Consider the following 19,242-nt stretch of genomic DNA (forward strand, 5'->3'; position numbering starts at 1 on the left):
ATTACTCATTATTATATAATAAATAAATAGATAATTCAATGTAGAGATTTGATGTGAATAGCCAAAGTCAAATTTATCTTATATTATTTTATTGTCATATAATGAAAAAATGGCTATTTCAATATAAAGATTTATGTGAATAGAATAGTCAAAAACTAAATTCATCTTATATTCATAAAAAATGTGCTTTAACTTTAACTAATCCATTAAAAATGTTCTTAAACGTCAAGCTGGAGCACTAGGAATCAAAACGGGTTCCATAATTTTCCCATAGTTAATGGATATCTTGATGATTCACCATTGATCTTATGTTAAGTTCGGTTACAATACTAAAAAGTTATTTTCAATTCATTTCATATAATTATTATAATTTTTTAAAATTTTTTCATAAAATATAATTAATAATTTAATTTTTTTAAATATTAAAAAATAATATTTTATTTAATTCTTAAATTTTATCTCAATTCAACATATCTCGACTTCAGTTGAAAAGAAGCGTTGTTTCTTCGTTATTCGCCATTGCTTCTTCCAAAGTTCTAATGTTACAACTTACGTACTGTTACAATTCTCAAAGGTTAAAGAGGAATAAAACTGTAAAAAGAAATAAACATTTGTTTCAACTTTCAGCTAACGCGGTGTGGGCCCATTTCTCTATTGCTTCCGATAAGGCCATATCCATATCTTGGGCCTGTCAACTCCCTCTCACTCACTTTCACACTAATAAATACTTTACCACGTGTCCGCACGACGGATCTAGTCCTCGAATCTGACACGGTGCCGTTTTCGTCGGTGCCTACACAGTAATTGCCAACCATCTCTCTCCCAGAAGAGATCTTTTTTATATCCTATACGTTTTCGTTTCTCGGATCAAGAAAACCAAAATCCAACAACAGATATTTTCACGAGGAACAATATGTCGAATTACGCTCGTGGCGGCGAAGACGAGGTCGATGACTTCGACGAGTACGATCCAACGCCGTACGGGGGCGGTTACGACATCGTGCTCACCTACGGCCGGCCTCTCCCGCCGTCCGATGAGATCTGCTACCCTCTCTCCTCCTCCACGCCTTCCGATGACTTCGACTATGATCGCCCCCAGTACACCTCCTACGCCGAGCCTTCCGCCTATCGCGACGAGGCCCTCGAGACTGAATACAGCAGCTACGCCCGTCCCAAGCCCCGACCCGCGCCCCCTCCACCCGGTGAGGGAGATTTCGGAGGAGGTGAGTATGGGGCCAGGCCGGACGTTGGTCATGGGTTCCCTCCTCCTGGGGTTAACAGGCCCGGGTATGGTGAGCCCGAGTATGGATCGGAAAGGCCCGGATCTGAATACGGATCTGGGTATGGCCGCCAGAGTGAGCATGAGCAGGAACCCGGATCCGGATACGGACGGAAGAGCCAGTATGAACAGACTGAATCGGGATACGGATCTGGGTATGGGCGGAAAAGCGAGTACGAGCAGCCACCCCCATCGGAATACGGTCGTAAGAGTGAGTACGAGCAGCCACCCCAATCGGAAAGGCCCGGATCTGAATACGGATCTGGGTATGGCCGCCAGAGTGAGCATGAGCAGGAACCCGGATCCGGATACGGACGGAAGAGCCAGTATGAACAGACTGAATCGGGATACGGATCTGGGTATGGGCGGAAAAGCGAGTACGAGCAGCCACCCCCATCGGAATACGGTCGTAAGAGTGAGTACGAGCAGCCACCCCAATCGGAATATGGATCTGGATATGGGCGGAAGAGTGAGTACGAGCAGCCTCCCCAATCGGAATACGGATCTGGATATGGGCGGAAGAGTGAGTACGAGCAGCCACCCCCATCGGAATACGGATCTGGATATGGGCGGAAGAGTGAGTACGAGCAGCCACCCGAATCGGAATACGGGTCTGGGTACGGGAGGAAGAGCGAGTATGAGCAGCCACCCGCACCGGAATATGGATCCGGTTATGGCCGGAAGACCGATTATGAGACTCCCGAATCGGAATACGGATCTGGGTATGTGCGGAAGCCCGAGTATGAGGCGCCCCCACCAGGGTATGGATCCGGATACGGGCGGAAGCCGGGTTATGGGGAGGAAGAGGGTAGTGGTGGTTACGGGTATGGAGGGAGGAGTGAGAGGCCTGAATACGAGAGTACTGAGCATGAGAGGCCGAGTTATGGGGACGAGCCGCCTCGGAGGCAGAGTTATGGGCGGTCCGAGGAGGAGAGCTATGAGAGGCGTGATGATGATGATGGTGGTGGCGAGAGGCGCAAGTATGGATACGGTGAAGAGGGTGAAGAGGGCTATGGGCGCAAGAAATACGTAAGCATTTATGTTCTTTAATCACCATTCCCTTACTATATGTTCACTTCCAACCATTGTCTCTGATGTCTTATATGATATATGTTGTAGCTTCCTCTCCGTTTCTATATCTCTTAAAATTAGAAAACAAAACTGTATATATTTTGAATGATTTTCCCTCATTATATGCTAGTTTTGTTACGAGTTTTATCTTGTGAGAGTTTTGCATGATTTAGTTACGAAGCTGCTACTGACATCTCATTGTTACAATAGTTCAGCATTCTCATAAATAGACAGGCAGACATTCTATATAGGTTGAGAACGAATGAGTTTCGATAGTTAGCTTATGTGCGATGTTTTCATCATCCTGGACCGGGACCTTTATCACGTACGATGTATGGAGAAGTTGGGGTAGATATTCTAGAAGTGCTTTGCTTATTAGCATATACAGCCCTTTTTGAGTTACTCCCCAAAATTTTTGCGCATTGGCACTGCGTGTCTGGGACCGGGGATGTACAGATCCAATGGTCCCAAGTCCCAAGAGTGTGAATGTTTTGTTTCGAACTCGTGATGTATATTTTATGCAGTTTGTCCAGGACGCACCCTTGGGATTGTGCATCATTGAAACATTAATAGCCAAATAACCAATTTTCAAAATAATAATAAATTACAGTTCTCGGGTAGTAACTTCCAAACAACAATGTTTTGAACATTTTCCTTAAGATATGATTTGAATCTAAACCAGTTGGTAATGCTTAAGCAATTTCAGGTGTCGATACACATAAATCTTGAACACCTCTTGGTCATTACATACAAAGACAACTATTCAAGTTATTTCTATTCCACTAATGTGTTGAGAAGTTTGGTCTTTTATCTGATCATATACGTATGAATGAATGTGGCAGGGAGATGATGGCTCTGATGATGATGAGGAGAAGCGCCAACGTCATGGGCATCACCACCACCGCAAGAGCTATGATGATGAGTAATTGGAATGGAATGCGGTTGCTTTGTGAATGGGATTCGTGCCATAATTTGATACTAAATAAGGGGTTGAGGCATGACTTCCTTCGAGTCTTTTTTTTAAAGTGGTATTGTACTGGTACAAGTCTGGAGTGTTCCATACTCGTCATGTTTGGCTTTGTTATCTCAGAGTATACCTCAGTGTGTGCTTTTACATAAAATCTTTTAAATAAAATCCCATACATTTGGGCTGCTGTGTGTTCAATCATCTTTATTTTGTTCACGATTTTTGGAGTCATACACATATCAGGTTGATAGAGAACATGCCATTTCGAAAGTGGAACAAGTTAAATAGACAGGTGGAAGAAGAAAACTACATAAAGGTTTTCCAATAACAAATTACCTCTGCTAATGATGGTTAGTGTTACTATGTAGGGCTGCATCTTTGGGAAGAACACCAGTTTTTTCGGTTCATCTAAACAGTGACATTTGAGGTATTTGATTGTTTCTTTCAAAATTGTAATTTAGATTGAGTAATGTTATATATTACATTCTTATCTCGCTAGGTAGATATGCCACTTCTCATATCTTTCGGTCATCCTTTGTAGTTTTTAAAAGGAGATTTAAAGATTGATGAGTAATGTTGCTTTATTATAATAAGATAATCGTGAGATGAGAGTGCAGTATGCAGCATTCTCCTTTTAGACCAGGAGTTATACTGATTGTTCTTGAGTTTTTTTTTTTTTTTTCTTGTCCTCTCACCCAGCACGCGCTTGAGAAGCCGTCTAAAGAGCTTTTAAGAAAGAATTCAGTTTACATGCGTTCGGATAACAAAAAGTTCTAGTTTTGGCATTCAGTGCCCCATTGGACTTGGGAAATACTATGGCACTAATACATTATGATAAAAACTTGGAAAGGAAAAAATTTTGCCATGCCAATCTGCAACTATTTTCACATTTTCACAAACACAACAGCAGAAATCCAAAGATCGTAACAAGTCAAATTTTCACATTTTGAAAATAGGTTGTTTTCTACAGAACTTTCAACCGCATGAACTCAAAAAGATGAGAGGGACTTACCTTGAATTGCTTAAAACTAGTTTTGCAAGTAGTACGAATAGTCCAACAAATGGATTGGTGATGATATATAGCCTATGAAACATTAAAAGAAAATACAAAAAATGGAAATTGGTGGTCAAATTAGATAACCTTCTTTCTCTGGAAGAATGTCTTCAGATGCCATAACTGCAAACCAGCTACTGATAAGCAAACCACAAGCGAGAGGAAACTAAAGGTAGCCATCTTGGAGTTGGTTGCTCTATTGAGTTGTTGCATTTCTTCCTCCCTAGATCGCCAAGGACAAAGATACATCATATATAGCTAAAATGGAATGGTGCCCCTCATAAAAAAAACAGACCAGAGCACACACATATTCAGAGATGAGATGAGATGAGATGAAATGATGAGTAGAGATGGTTTGTGAATAGTAGTAAGATTTGTGAGTTGAAATTTGTGAATAGTAGTGAATACTGAATTTGAGTCTTGTTTGAGTCTTGTTTCTGTATTCAGAAAACTGAATCTTGTTGGATGCTAACAAGATGGAGGGAAGGTGATAGGACCCGAGGGGTTCTTCCGATAGAAATCAGGGAAAATAGCAAGAAATTAACCATAAAAAATAAAAACAGGATGATCTCTTCGAGGAGATTGGCCTCCTGATATTGCTCTAAGCAATCGTAATTCTCATTCATGTTATGCCACAAGGCATCTGCAGCTTATTATTGGGGCAGATCGAGCCCAATACGAAGAGCACCAAACTGGTAACAAATCAAGCATAACTACTACATGGGAGAAAAATTAGGAGAAATTGGTGCTAAATATTCATAAAAAGTAAATTGTGTTTGTACCTGTCACGAAGATAAAACATCTCATCATGAATGGATGAGACAGTCTCATACAATTTCTTCAACTCAAGTTCCATTTCCTAGCACGATACATGAAACCATGCATCAGCAGACCACACATGTGAATATACATTTATGCTAATTGCTTGAATCCATCATATAACAAAAGAAAATCACCAAACTGAAGAACCAAAACAATTAAGATGAGTCAGATGACAACTTATAATATCCATAGAAATACAACATTAATCCAACAAACTTAACTATAGAAATGCACTTGTTCACAGCCGTGCTTACCATGGTGCCCAAGGTAAATGTTTCCAATTTCTTTGCATCTTCCTAGAAACTCAGATGGGTATTTCATCATGGATAAAGCGTGGATCCTAGTTCTTTGACAGTAATAGCAAATAGTACCCATAAAGCCTATTTTCGTTTCGTAGCAACCTTTTTGCTTTTTTTTTTTTTTTTTTTTTTTTTAATCTTAAAGTTTGGTTTTCTTTTTAAAAGCAAGCATATTATAGATGTATTTAACAGTTACAAGATATATTAGTCAACAAGGTGGGAGGCCCAAATATTCATCCCAAACCAGCAAATACAATAGAAGACCTAAATAAAAAAATAAGGATATAAGGCCAATGATTGGACCCCCACCCATTTCTCAAAAGGGGAAGCCGCTTGAAACGATTTTGATACAGACCAAAAACGGAATGTAATACTGCGACTAGAAGTCGCAGTAAAGTGATGCGTGCTACATTTCGCTGGTCTGGACTGGCTTTCGGAAACTTATACTACCTTTTTTCTCATGATCCTTGGTTAGGAGAAGTAAGAACATAGAAAGATAGCAAACTGGAGATGTATTGAATCGCCAACGAATGACCGCCCATGACTGTGGTGGCATGGAGGCCACATGCCATGCTAGGAGAGTGGAGGATGGTGGGGTCTGAAGGATCTAAGGTTGCTGGCCCCGAAAATGCCGAGTGTGGCGGCAACAAGTACTCATCGATGTAGCGGCTCGTGAATCTCACGTGCGGTTTGAATCGCTTGTATGGCTCACGCGTTGCTATTTTCTACATTCTGCTTCGACCGTCTGAAAGATCGGCAATTGGAGAGTCTTGCAGTGGGACGTGTGACACTCTTAGGGGGTCGGAAGGCAGTAGATCAACGCTTCTTCTTGTTATGGATGGTAAACTAGAATAAAGCTTATAGATAACAACCTAAATAATTTCTGGACAAGCTAGAAGGGGGGAGTAGAAGCTCAACCCCGTCTGGGCAGAGAGGATGAGATGTTTGGGTGAGCAAAATCATCTCTAGAGAGGCAAAAAGGTCGCTAAAAGATATTTAAGACAAGTTTAGAGAGTGAGATGAGATGATAATTTTATGAATAGTAATAAGATAGTTTGTGAATATTAGTGAGATAGTTTGAATTTTGAGAAAGGAGAGAGAAAAAGTTAAATAAAAAATATTATAAAATTAAAATGTTGTTAAAATATAATTTTTTAATATTAGTTTTGTTTGAAAATTTGAAAAAGTTGAATTGTTTTTTATTTTTTGTTTGAAATTTTGAAAAAATTGTAATGATTAGTTTGAAAAAGTTGTAATGATTAATTTAAAAGTATTTGTATTTGAGCGATGATTGAGAATGAGATGAAATGTGAATGTTGAGATAAATTATTTTTTCAAACAAGCCTTACTGTATCGAAAATATGGATGATTAATAAAATTGGACTATAGTCATAAAAAGTTAAAAGACAGTCTAACCAACTTTTCTACCATACATTATCAAATTCTAACAGGCCTTAGAGCATTCACATTGGCTTATGCATATGCATATGTAAAGTCATATTTGCATAATATGAGCTTAAATTTCTCCACATTGGATTATGCATCTCTAAATTTTTGCATAGCTATGAATAGTGTCTATACAAATTTAGAGATTCACTATTCAATCTTTAATGTTATTTTACTAATCATTTCTCTCTCCTCCCACTCTTTCTCTTACAATTCTTTTTTCTCCTCCCTTCCTCAACAATACAACAAATTTTTACCTGTACATTCATTTTATTATTATAATATATTATATATATTTTTTTCATTTTATTATATTTTTAATATAATATATAAAAAAATTATATTTTTTATTATTACATTTGTATTATTAATGTCAAATGTATGTAGTGGATGCTAATTGTAAAATATATATAAAAAATTGATTTTAGAAAGAAATTAATAATAATAATGTCTCAAATATACATAAGTTAATATGAAAGTTTTGCTTAAATAGTAAAATAGATATACAAAAAAGGTAATTTTACATATGTATATATAGACCAATGCTAATGATAGAGAACCGGCAAGATAATCAAATCAAAAAAATTTAGATACATCAAATCAAAACGAAAATAAAGTTTAAAAAATATATTATTTAATTCACTAATAGTAGTTGTCAATTAGTTGTTGGTTTATCTTCGAAAACTATGATGAGTCTCATTCAACTACCACTCTCTATGATGGATGTCGGCTAAGAATAGTCTTGTTCTCTCTCTTCTTTACTAGTCATGAATCATGATAGCGCGTTATCGTTTTGATCGGGACTTACAAAAATTATTGGAAAATCATGATAGTGGAAAAGGGTAAAGAGAAGGATTTCCCTTAGTTTTATATAAAAGAAGTTTAAACTATTTTTTGACACTTGTTTTTAGGAAAGGCAGGGGAGGGGTTTGGGTAAATGTTGGTTCGGTTTGTATTCGTAATTCATTTCAACTCATCTTATTATTATTTATCAATTTTAACTCATAAATTTTATTACTATTCATAATCTATCTCATTATTATTCACAATTCATCTCAATTCATTTTCGAATTCAAACGAAAATTATGTTTAATGCAAATTTAACGAGACGAAAATGCTAGCTAGTAAATGAGACAACCGAGGAAAGTCCGCTTCCCATTTATGCAAATGTTTAATGCAATTTAATGATTGAAAGCACTGGAGGAGCCGCCAGGGTTGGGGGACCAAAACCCAACCCCTGCCCTGCCCTGCCCTCTCCAAAACGAAAATGCTACTGTAGTACATGTAATGCTTCATTGGTGAAATGTCATGTATTTCAGTTCTACTTGGATTACTTTTGTCTCTTCTTTAAGCTTATCTTTCTATTTTAAGGTTGCGTTTACATCCAAAATAGCTAAAAATTATGCAGCAGTAACACAGTAATTTAAAATCCAATAATCAGGAATGAAAACTTACTTCAATCTGGCCTTTCTTAGCAACGTTGGACCAGTCTTTTGCAGCAAGACCAGTTCTCCAATCAAAATCAACTACCACTGTCACCGGGGGTTTATGATCAGGCGTCCAAAAGCAAGCTTTGTAATCACCAGCTTCAACCCCAGTAAACGCAAAATTACCGGATTCCACTAGACTCTCGTAGTGATAACTATGACCGTGAGGCGAATTGACCTGAAACACAGACATCAAGCAACCAACCACCTTCCCTATCTATCACATTAATCCTCCAAAACCCAACTAAACCTTCTTATAATCACATCAATATCTCCGATTCTATTAATTAAAAAAAAAAAAAAAGAAGACAACCTCCAATTTCATGTATAAAATCATCTGCAACGAGAAGATTTAACGAAATTAATATGCATTATAGCCTTAAAAGTTTTGGTCGATCATGGATGATTAGTGTATTAGAGCAGAAAAGGCCATCATCGTCAGATCAGTGTCAATAAAATAGCCATCTTGTACGTCGAATTCAAAAGCATATATCATGGAATGTTATGATGCTAAGTCGTGGTGAGAAAATCAGTATCACCCATTAGATTATATGGATGGATGATCACTCACGTACGCAACCTTTTTTTCCTTTACATTAATGATCTCCTAAAAAATGAAAAAAGAAAAAATGGCGCATGCATCGAATTACCCTGACGTTGATCTTGTGGGTATCAGGGACGGGAAAGCCTTCACTGGAATAGACGACGTGGTACTTGCCCACGGTCATGGCGTCGCTCTTGATTTCCTCCGATATGCATTTTGTGGCGCCCGATTTGAGGTCGAAACGCATCGATTCCGCAGACATTGTGAATATTATTATTAATATCCCTATGCGCCTTACAATCAGATGCAGATTCGTTACTAAACCACACATGATCTTCTTCTCCAGAAAAGCACAAAAGAGAACCTTCAAATTTTTGGCCAATAATTGAATCGGGTGCAGATAGAGCTTCTTAACTTCTGGGATTCTAAGGTTGTTTTTTCATTTTTTTTTAAGACCTTTCCGTGATCCGATTAAGGCTGAGGATGCTGCACATAATATCACGACCGTAATATCATTACATGACGAGGAGTATGATTTTTTATTTTTTTCACTTTTAAGGTTAAGTACTTCAGCTTTCATTTTAACACACCATACACTATTAATTTTTATTTTCTTTTAATTTTATTCTTCTTAAACTAATTAAATTCTTCTTACTCATCATCTATATATCATATATTTTATAAGAAAAAAATTAAAAAATTATACGTGATGTGTGGTGCGAGAATAATGAATAAAATTTTTTTACATAATTATGATAAGTTGTGCTTAAACTGCGTGGCAGTATCACATCATATAAAGGAGAGAATTTCTCTATACGAAATTACAATAGAAATGATATGTATAGTTTTAGAGTGTGTAAATTTTACGTATTCTATTTAGAAAAATAGATAAATAATAAAATTTATATAAAAAAATTAATTTTTTAATTATAAACTCTACTGTTTTTTAAAAGAAATACACAAAACTTTTATATCTTAAAATTATATTTAACATTACTCAAATCCTAATGACCGTAATATTCATCACAGCGAGCAACTTTTGTATTCAATTTAACACGCTTTAAATTCGTAAGAACTAAGGAGGTGGGGCACAAGAATAAAACTGCTTTGTTTTCCTATGCGCGAGACAGACAGAGAAATCAGAGAATAGTTTCTCATCTCTGGCGTAGGGCCTGGACTTGAATTCGGTTTCCTTCAAAATCCCATTGGTTAGCTAAGAGAAATAAATGGTCAATAACTTTGAGAAGGACAGAGAGATGAACAAAACGTCAAGTAGACAGTGCAAGTAGATATGTGGTGCTCTCAGGCTTAACGAGAAAAACGACGGCCGAGACCATTTCAAACCAGATACTCATGTTCATGGAGTATACAATCATCTGCTAGCAAACATATAGTTTTGTTCTTCTTCAAGGTATTCACCCTAAAAAGACTAAAAAAGAAGCATGCCAATGCAGAGCCTGCAGTAGCTAATTGAATTTATGCCTTCGTGCATGCTCGGTACTGGTATACGCACTACTCTGCAAATTAAAGCACTTGTTTTTTTTTTTTTTATAGAAGATGAAGTTCGGAAAAGAATTCGAATCACAGATGGTGCAAGAATGGCAAAAAGCATACATGGACTACAACGGTCTCAAAACAGTCTTGAAAGATATCTTGCGGTTCAAACAAGGAAACGCATCAACGCCAGAGTCATCGACCGCACGAGGATCTTTGAAAAGAAGAATGTCCCTGTACAGAGCTTTTAGTGGACTTAATAATCGGTACAGAAACTCACCGAGGAAGAATGATGATGAAGTAATTCTTGTAGATGAAGTGCAGCAAGATGGGTCAGAATTAGGGCCGTACCAAACCACGTTCCTGAAGCCCTGCGAGATTGGAGGAGAATGCGAGCCTGTGTTCTTCAGGAGGCTTGATGATGAGTTCAATAAGGTCATAAGCTTTTATAAAGGGAAGGTGGAGGAAATGATAGAGGAGGCAAATGAATTGAGTAAACAGATGGATGCTTTGATTGCACTTCGAATGAAGGTGCATAATCCGATGATGAAATTTGATAAAGCTGCCTTGGAAAAACTTACGAGCAACAGCAGTACTGGGACAAAATCTGGTAAGGGGGGAAATGCATGCACAGCCAATACTGCTTAATTTCATTTTCCTGTCTTTGTGGTTTGTAGCATGGTACATGTAGTAGTTATGAAGTTGGGATTGATTATCTGAATGTGAATAAGTATGCTTTTATATATATATATATATATATATATATATTGAAGTGTTACAACATACGTATAGAATAATTCAAAATACTGTTATCAATTTGAAGGAAGTATGCATATGAATGTGATTCAAGAAGTTGAGATGAGCGGTGAGAGACATATGGACGACGAAATACAAGAAACTGTAGAAACATCTGGTGTCCATAAGAGGGGAAAGGTGGTTTCCATACAGGGCTTTAGACCAGCATCATTGGAAGTCTTGGATCACGTAAAGCTCAATATCACGCCCGAAACTCCAGTATCTACTTTGAAAAAAATTCTCACTTCGGATGTCGCCTTGTCATTCACCAAGAAAGAGCTGAGGAAAGCAGAAGAACGAATGATTCAGGCTTTTATTGAATTCTATCGAAAGCTGCAACTTCTGAAAAGATACTGGTAACGCGGTTTTCTTCAATTATCATAAGGTTGACATTAATCTGACTTTACCTGACCCTAGTGCTAATGAATGTAACAGCTTCTTGAACCTATTAGCCTTTTCAAAGATCATGAAGAAGTATGACAAGGTCCAAAAATTTCAATTTTTAGTTCATCGATCTTTAAACTGCACCGCGGATGTTTATTCCCATTCACTAACTTTAATATATAGCACAGATCGCCTCAAGGAAAGCATCCAAGACTTATATGGAGCTGGTGGAAAATTCTTATCTCGGTAGCTCTGATGAGGTCAGTAACAGATCAGGAAATTCAGCTTATGTTCCTAGAATGAATTTTATCCTAAAACTTTCCCACTTTTCCATCTTGGGCCTCCACAGGTTTCTAAGCTCATGGAAAGGGTGGAGGTTACCTTCATTGAGCGCTTTGCAAATGGAAATCACAGAAAAGGACTCAAGATTTTAAGACCAAAAACCAAGAGGGAAAAGCATAGAATTACGTTTTCCTTGGGTAAGATGTGCTAGAAGAAGCGAATGTTCTACACACTTCAAATTTATTTTCAAGAAGTTTGATGTCAAAAAATACACCAAGCATCACTCTACATTACCCCTGTTAAATTGTTCAAAAACCTGCAGGTTTCTTCTCTGGCTGTTCACTTGCATTTGTAGCAGCTATTGTTGTGCTTGTACATGCAAGAGGTATCCTCAGGAGCCAGGGGCGTGACCGGTATATGGAAAACATATTTCCTCTTTACACGTAAGTTTTCTTTTTTTTTAAAAAAAAAAAAACTAGATGGTTTGTAGAGGGGAAAATCTTCTTTGCACCCGTGATTAGTATGAGAAAGTTGTTTATCCATATGATTTTGGTTTTTTATTTAGTAGATTTCTCGCATAAAAGTTGCGTAATGAAATTATTCAGTATAAATTATAATGGTGTTGGTGCACCTTTTTGCAGCTTGTTCGGTTTCATTGTCCTGCATATGCTAATGTACTCTGCAAACATATTCTTCTGGAGGCATTATAGAGTCAATTATTCATTCATTTTCGGCTTTAAGCAAGGAACAGAGTTGGGTTACAGAGAAGTATTTCTTCTCAGTTCAGGTCTTGCTGTACTGGCATTTGCTTGTGTCATCTCAAATCTAGATATGGAAATGGATCCAGGAGGAAGTATCTTCAGAGTCTTAACTGAACTAGTCCCTTTGGGCCTACTTACTGTAAACTTTAGTACACAATCTCTTTTAATCACATTGTCACATCAAGAAATTTTGCCTGACGAGTACTAACTGTTGATCCCTTATTGCAGGTTGTGATTCTTATAACAATCTGTCCTTTGAATATCATATACCGCTCAAGTCGCTTCTTCCTCCTCCGATGTGCATTTCGTTGTCTTTGTGCTCCTCTGTACAAGGTGTTGGGAAAAAGAATTTCTAACAGCCATATATCACTCTCTTCAATCGACATAAAAACACAAAGTTTAACCCTTTTTTTTTGTCCTCCACCCGTAGGTTACTCTCCCAGATTTTTTCCTGGCAGACCAGCTAACTAGCCAGGTTAGACACATATCTCAACATACGGACACTATGTCATGCTTTTTTAAGTAACTTTGTATCACAGCTGGTTTACTTCAAGATCGACATATTAAACTTTTCTTAGCCATTAAAGCCCCAGGAATGTCTATTTCCCATTCTACCAAGGCACCCAAGGAGCAGTAGATTTGCTAGCAACTTTTTTCTTTTTCTTTTTTTGTCCTATATTTCAGGTGCCAGCTATCAGAAGTTTGCAGTTCTATGTTTGCTATTATGGTTGGGGTTACTTCAGAAAAAACTCAAATAATGGGTGTCGTGGAAGTGATGTTTATCAAGCTTTCTATTTCATTGTAGCTATCATTCCATACTGGAGCCGTTTAATTCAGGTGTTCGATAGTGATACTTGAACGAGAGTGCTATTTTTGGTTTCCTCGATGATTTGTACTTAAACATGCATTTTCAACCCATATTGGAAAACAGTTATGCTCACAACAGTCTAATGTTTTAGTGCCTTCGACGCTTGGTAGAGGAGAAAGATGTGATGCATGGGCTCAACGGACTGAAGTACTTCTCAATTGTTGTAGCACTTGTCATGAAGACGGGTAATGAGTTAAAAATGGGGATGATGACTTGGAAGATCATGGCTATCGTCAGTTCAGCTGTTGCGACAATTTTTGCTACATATTGGGACCTTGTCATTGATTGGGGTCTTTTGCGAAGGAATTCTATAAACCCATGGCTGAGAGATAAACTTCTTGTGCCAAACAGAGGTGTTTATGTTGTAGCTATGGTAAGAAAGAATATATATATATATGCCAAACTACTTTTGTTCCTTTGTCTTTTTCTTTGATTTCCTTTTCCTTTGTTCTCTAAAATCAAGCATAATAATTATGGGTAATGTCAACTGAACTGCAGGTAATGAATGTTTTGCTACGACTTGCTTGGATGCAGTCGGTATTAGGACTAACGGAAACCCCCGTCCTGCATAGGCAAGCATTGATTGCAATAGTTGCTTGTTTGGAGATAATTCGTCGTGGCATTTGGAATTTCTTCCGGTAATGCTATATTACTCACTTCATCTTGTATTCAATCCACTTTAACTAGTTTTAGCTCACGCAACAAGTAATTAGAGCATAAAGGAAGCCATTCTGCAATTTAGATAGGACCCAAGATCAAATTGTTTTGTTATATCGTATTCTTTTGGAGAAGATACCCAAAAAATTCAGGACTCCATGGCACTTCCAGGCTTCAAAACCTCATGCGCTGATAATGATTTGATGTTGAACTAATATCAGGTTGGAGAATGAGCACTTAAACAATGTTGGCAAGTATCGAGCATTCAAATCGGTACCCCTACCTTTTAACTATGACAACGATGAAGACAGGGACGATTAGACTCGTACAGCACAGAAGAATGAGGTTTTCGTTATCCATATACAAAAAGATATTCCTTTTCTTTTGGTTTGTCTTATTGTTCTTTATTTTAATTTATGAGTGAAATTGAAATATTTGTTTGTGTGAGAGATAGAAAGAGAGAGACTGTAGGGCTGAGCAAAAATTGAGACAGCTAAATAATGACTCCTTTACCTTTGTCTCTAAAAGGCACTTTTGCTGGTGGGTTGATGAGTAAAGAATAATCTATGTCTATACTGGTTTCTATAAGGAGTTCTTGTGCGGCCATTATTTGATGCATTGCTATCTATTACATGGTTTACCATCATTTTCTACTTCAGAGCCATCCGAGATTTGCTCTGCGAACTACTTGTGGTAAAAAGTTTCTAACACAGTACAAAATCAAAGAAGAAAACAGAAGGTTTGCGTGAGACCTGTTCGGCATTCCTCTGCAATCGAGGGTGTTCTACGGACAAGGAGGACCCAACAAAGGGAGTAAAGACCAAGATAAAAAGAATTTTTTTTTGAGCATTAGAGAACTCACACCAAGTGCACCATGCCCAACATCACAAAAAGAAAACTATAACCAAGGAATAACCTTTTGAAATTAGGTTACTGGAAAGAAAAGGTACTAAATTGCCAGAGAATCAATTAAGAGAGTTTGATAATTAGAGCGGCTGAGGAAGCTAACCTATAATAGCTTTGTGCTTGTCACCTCAACATCACTTTTTGTGCTTGAACTGTGGAGTGCTGCCTCCAGCAGATCCTAAGCAGCATTATTAGCCTGAAAGTAGTAACTGCTTTTTCAATCAAAACAGTTGAAAGACCAATTAATCATCCACCAGACTATTGATCAGTGTTGTTCAGAAAATTCATATACAGAAACCAAATCTGCTAAAATATTTGACTTAATAAGACAAGTCTACTCCGAGCATTTGAATCACAGTTGATTAGGTTGTTGAACTGGTGGTATGCAGCCATGGAGACCTATTTTTCAGTTCCAGACAGTATCAAGACAATCAAAGAAGCACACTGCAGCAACCCTAGAGATGGACTTGTCACATAGAATGTGAATCCTCATGATCCCCCTCTTTCCTGCTATGAAAAGAAGCTGAAGAGTCTGAAGCAGAGTTTTCAGCAGTCACTGCACCGGCACCCTCATCTTCCAGGTTTCTAAAAAGGGATGAGAACGACAATGGATTGCAGGTGGAGCTTGCTTTTTGAAGGCCTCGTATGGCTTTCATTGCAGCAAGAGTGCCACGGTAAAGATCCACAGTTTCCTCTGCAAGAGTTGATGATGTCTTGGATGAGATATTTGCTGAATTACATGGTTGTGGGTTTGACTGGTCTTTGGTACAAGGATTAGATTCAATAACTTCTGCTACCAATGGAAAAAGCAGCTCAAGATTTGCCTCACACTCGTGGACTAATCTTGTGAGAGGTTCTGTTGTAAAAAAAGGTTGGCGAAGTGCAAGTTGTGTGAAAGGTAGACGCAACAGTCCCCCAGTTCGTTTGTCATACTTCTTCAAGATCTTAACCAGCCCTGATGAAGCAAGCAAAATGCAAATGGTGATGACCTATACTTCACCAACACATATGGGTATTTAGGAAACAAAACAAAAGAGTTGACTATGTCAATGCTGTAGCTGTGAAATTTACAAAGCTTGTATATTTTTTCAGTAGTATCTTGTACCCATGAACTGTGACAAAAATTTTACCAATCCCTGCTATATCTCTTCTTTTTTTCTTTTTTCTTTTTAATCCCTGCTATATCTAGAAGAGAAAATAAATGAAGCAAATGCCATACCTGCAAAATTTAAAGAGCTATAATTTTTTAGAAGCACCATTTCCCCATGAATGGTGACAAAGTCCTTCCGAATCTCCATCATTTCTTCACTGAATTCATTCTCTGATGTGAAAACTCCACCTTTGCTGCTCTTCTCCTTAACTTGCTCTATTCTTTCCTTCAGCTCCTGTTAAAATCGAAATAAGCATCAATGAGGAGCAAGGCAACATTTTTGGGTGGTGCCTTGCCATTCTAGATATGATATAGTAATATTATTATAAATACCCAGAGGATTCTCTGATTCTCCACTGAGTAGCAATTGGCATCCATCAATAGTCAGAAGGGAAAGATGCATCACATGGCTTTACAAATATACTCCCCACCAGGAAGGAAGGAGTGAGAACAACAAAACAAGCTTTACAACTCATTAATGGGAGATGTATTTTCTCCTCTTATTATGGATCTCTAAGTTACCTAATTAACTACATTGCAGACGTAAATCTATTGTAAAGCCTGAGACTACACTCATGATACTAACACTTCATTGCTACAGTAGAAATTCAACTTATTGAACGGAGGACTTGCAAAAGGTTGGAGGGAAGTAAAAGGCAGTACCATTGGCATATGGCCATCACACCCACCATAGCCAATTCTACACCTTGGACATTGATGAACAATAGCATTATGTATAAGACATACTCTATACATGCAGTGATCACTACGATGAATCGTACATGTCATTTGGAGTAGGGTAAAAATGGTGCATGAGAGGAGCCACAACCAAGAGTCTCTCCAAACTCAAGGACATAATATATGGACTCGTGTTGAAGATCTTATCGGGCCTCAATTATTCACATCAAGAAAAGTTCAACTACGCCAAGTTTTAATGTTCCCGAGGAAGATGATTGTGTCATTGTATGATTCTTGTTTTTCATTGGATCTGGAAGAGATGGATTGTTGAGATATCGACAACATTACCGTAGCGACACTGAAAATCATATGTTCTTCATAGCTTGTTATTGAACCTTTATTCTTGAAAATCTGCAAGGCATCTACTGGCCTCCAATACCATCAATAACCAAAAAGGGATTTCCTCATATGGTCCACATGTAACCCAACATTTCATATTCGATACCCACCTCCTATAAATCAATAATACCAGATTGGATGGATGATCCACTAGACTAGCGTGATTTGGTAAATAGGTTGTAATCTGATCGCGAAGGCTAAATTACACCAAAACCTTCCAAACTAAAGACCACTTTTACCATATAAATCTTTTAGCCAGGCAGTTGCATTGACTTTAACATTGATGGCTTGATTTTAGTCAATCAACAGTCATAAATCTACATTATGAAGCAACGGGAGAAAAGAATTCAACAAGGCTGGCCCCAAAGAATGCTCTTTAAGATGGCTTAACTTGGCATTAATAGATATTAATACACACATAGACATACATGCTGCCCCGCATAAGGGAAGACAATCGTTCCCATGAAGAATAATGCTTTTGAAGCCTGAATGCCTAAGTGATAGTTGAACCAAACTGAGCTCAACAGAGCCTTATGTACAGTTGACCTGCCGAAATCCTTCTTCACCATTACTGACAAGCATATTTTCTGTCATCAAAGGGAACCATGTCCCCACTAACATAACCCATATTTTCATTGACCATTATTTCCGTAATAGCACTCTCAACATGAATCATAAAGCTCCACATTAGTCACTAATTCTCGCTATACATGGAAAAACCAATTAAGAGGACCATCTTGCCATCTTTACTTCCACTTATGCTGCTTCTATTAGTCACTCATGTGCAAAGTAAGACATTATATTTTAAGTGCTCAACAATCTATAATATCAAATATGGCTTACTTTACAGCCAGTCTTATGTAAAACTCATATTCATTTGGTACGTTTTCAAAAAATGGCGCAACAGGCATATATACATACTAATCGCAAAGAGGTAAATTTTATTATTTAAAACTATGTTTGAATAAATCCAACATTAATCTGTTAGCCTCGTAAAACTTGCAAATCCCAGTTACTCAACAATATGAAAAGGCATGTATACATACTCGTACCTTTGTATATTGGTATTGTGTGTGTCTATGGTACATAGTCATGAAATTGAAAAAAAAAAAAACAGAAAACGAGCCAAAACCAAGAACCTGAAAGCGTATGACGAACTCTTCCTCTTTATCAACGTAGAAATCGTTGAACTTGTCGAGCTCTTCGTTAAGAATCCGAATGAACCATTCATGGAGGTCCACCAAGGTAGGTTGGTTCTCAAGGCCATTAGTACTAGTAGTATTATTATGATGGTTCTGATGAAGATTGGAATCTGGGTTGGTGGGATTGGGGAAGTGCTGTTTGAGGAGCTTCTTAAGGGGCTTGTAGCAGAGGAACTTGTCCCTCCACTCCGGGAGGGTCTCCTCCATGTGGGTCGTAAACTCCTTCCCGAATTTCATTGTTCGCTATGATTGATTTCTGAATGAGCAGAATATATATATATATATATATATATATATATATATAAATATTGCCTTAAAGATGATTATGCCGTCTGGCGTGCCGAAGAGGTGCTTGTGTCTATGCATACCTGAATGAATGAATCATGAATCAGAAGGACAAAAGGGGTGTGAAAGAAATTTGGAATATATGAAAGTGGACGGGAATGATAATGAAAAGCCCGAGCACCTATCCAGTGCAGTACTCGTCAATTGATTACCTCATGTATGGTGCCGGTGCTATTACTGTTTCCAATCTTTTTATTTCTTTATTTTCTTTTTTTAGTGAACGAAACATCGCGTTTAAATAGTAAGATGAGATAAAATAATTTAAGATAAAAATTAAAAATTGAATAAAATATTATTAAAAGAAAAAATTTATTTATTATTCTAATTTCTATCATCTTTCTATCATCCCATG

General features: G+C 37.6%; 4 protein-coding genes across 7 annotated transcripts; 2 read left to right on the forward strand and 2 right to left on the reverse strand.

Annotated features, from left to right (window-relative positions):
- Nucleotides 1-759: 759 nt before the first annotated feature.
- LOC121249746 (uncharacterized protein At5g39570) lies at nt 760-3,502 on the forward strand. Of its 4 annotated transcripts, XM_041148530.1 has the most exons (4): nt 760-1,317; nt 1,522-1,685; nt 1,794-2,308; nt 3,193-3,502. In XM_041148530.1, the coding sequence occupies exons 1-4, from the start codon at nt 914-916 to the stop codon at nt 3,274-3,276; spliced, it is 1,167 nt and encodes a 388-aa protein (XP_041004464.1). In that variant the 5' UTR covers nt 760-913; the 3' UTR covers nt 3,277-3,502. The 4 variants fall into 4 exon arrangements, with proteins under 4 accessions (XP_041004464.1, XP_041004462.1, XP_041004463.1 ...); XM_041148528.1 differs by lacking the exon at nt 1,522-1,685 and having other exon boundaries at nt 761-1,481; nt 1,740-2,308; XM_041148529.1 differs by lacking the exon at nt 1,522-1,685 and having other exon boundaries at nt 761-1,481.
- Nucleotides 3,503-3,872: 370 nt separating this feature from the next.
- LOC121249747 (transmembrane emp24 domain-containing protein p24delta7-like) lies at nt 3,873-9,495 on the reverse strand. Its single transcript, XM_041148532.1, has 4 exons — nt 9,076-9,495; nt 8,394-8,603; nt 5,154-5,230; nt 3,873-4,594 (listed from the first exon to the last, which is right to left on the reverse strand). The coding sequence occupies exons 1-4, from the start codon at nt 9,298-9,300 to the stop codon at nt 4,450-4,452; spliced, it is 657 nt and encodes a 218-aa protein (XP_041004466.1). The 5' UTR covers nt 9,301-9,495; the 3' UTR covers nt 3,873-4,449.
- Nucleotides 9,496-10,284: 789 nt separating this feature from the next.
- LOC121249748 (phosphate transporter PHO1 homolog 9-like) lies at nt 10,285-14,798 on the forward strand. Its single transcript, XM_041148533.1, has 13 exons — nt 10,285-11,073; nt 11,287-11,614; nt 11,694-11,742; nt 11,831-11,902; nt 11,992-12,121; nt 12,247-12,367; nt 12,566-12,824; nt 12,914-13,018; nt 13,116-13,160; nt 13,370-13,522; nt 13,645-13,926; nt 14,052-14,191; nt 14,432-14,798. The coding sequence occupies exons 1-13, from the start codon at nt 10,527-10,529 to the stop codon at nt 14,529-14,531; spliced, it is 2,331 nt and encodes a 776-aa protein (XP_041004467.1). The 5' UTR covers nt 10,285-10,526; the 3' UTR covers nt 14,532-14,798.
- Nucleotides 14,799-15,164: 366 nt separating this feature from the next.
- LOC121249749 (SPX domain-containing protein 4) lies at nt 15,165-18,936 on the reverse strand. The gene is made up of 3 exons (XM_041148534.1): nt 18,483-18,936; nt 16,336-16,501; nt 15,165-16,071 (listed from the first exon to the last, which is right to left on the reverse strand). The coding sequence occupies exons 1-3, from the start codon at nt 18,780-18,782 to the stop codon at nt 15,587-15,589; spliced, it is 951 nt and encodes a 316-aa protein (XP_041004468.1). The 5' UTR covers nt 18,783-18,936; the 3' UTR covers nt 15,165-15,586.
- Between the last annotated feature and the right edge of the window lie 306 nt (nt 18,937-19,242).

Source organism: Juglans microcarpa x Juglans regia, chromosome 2D (genome assembly GCF_004785595.1).
Source record: "Juglans microcarpa x Juglans regia isolate MS1-56 chromosome 2D, Jm3101_v1.0, whole genome shotgun sequence".
Lineage (NCBI taxonomy): Eukaryota > Viridiplantae > Streptophyta > Magnoliopsida > Fagales > Juglandaceae > Juglans > Juglans microcarpa x Juglans regia.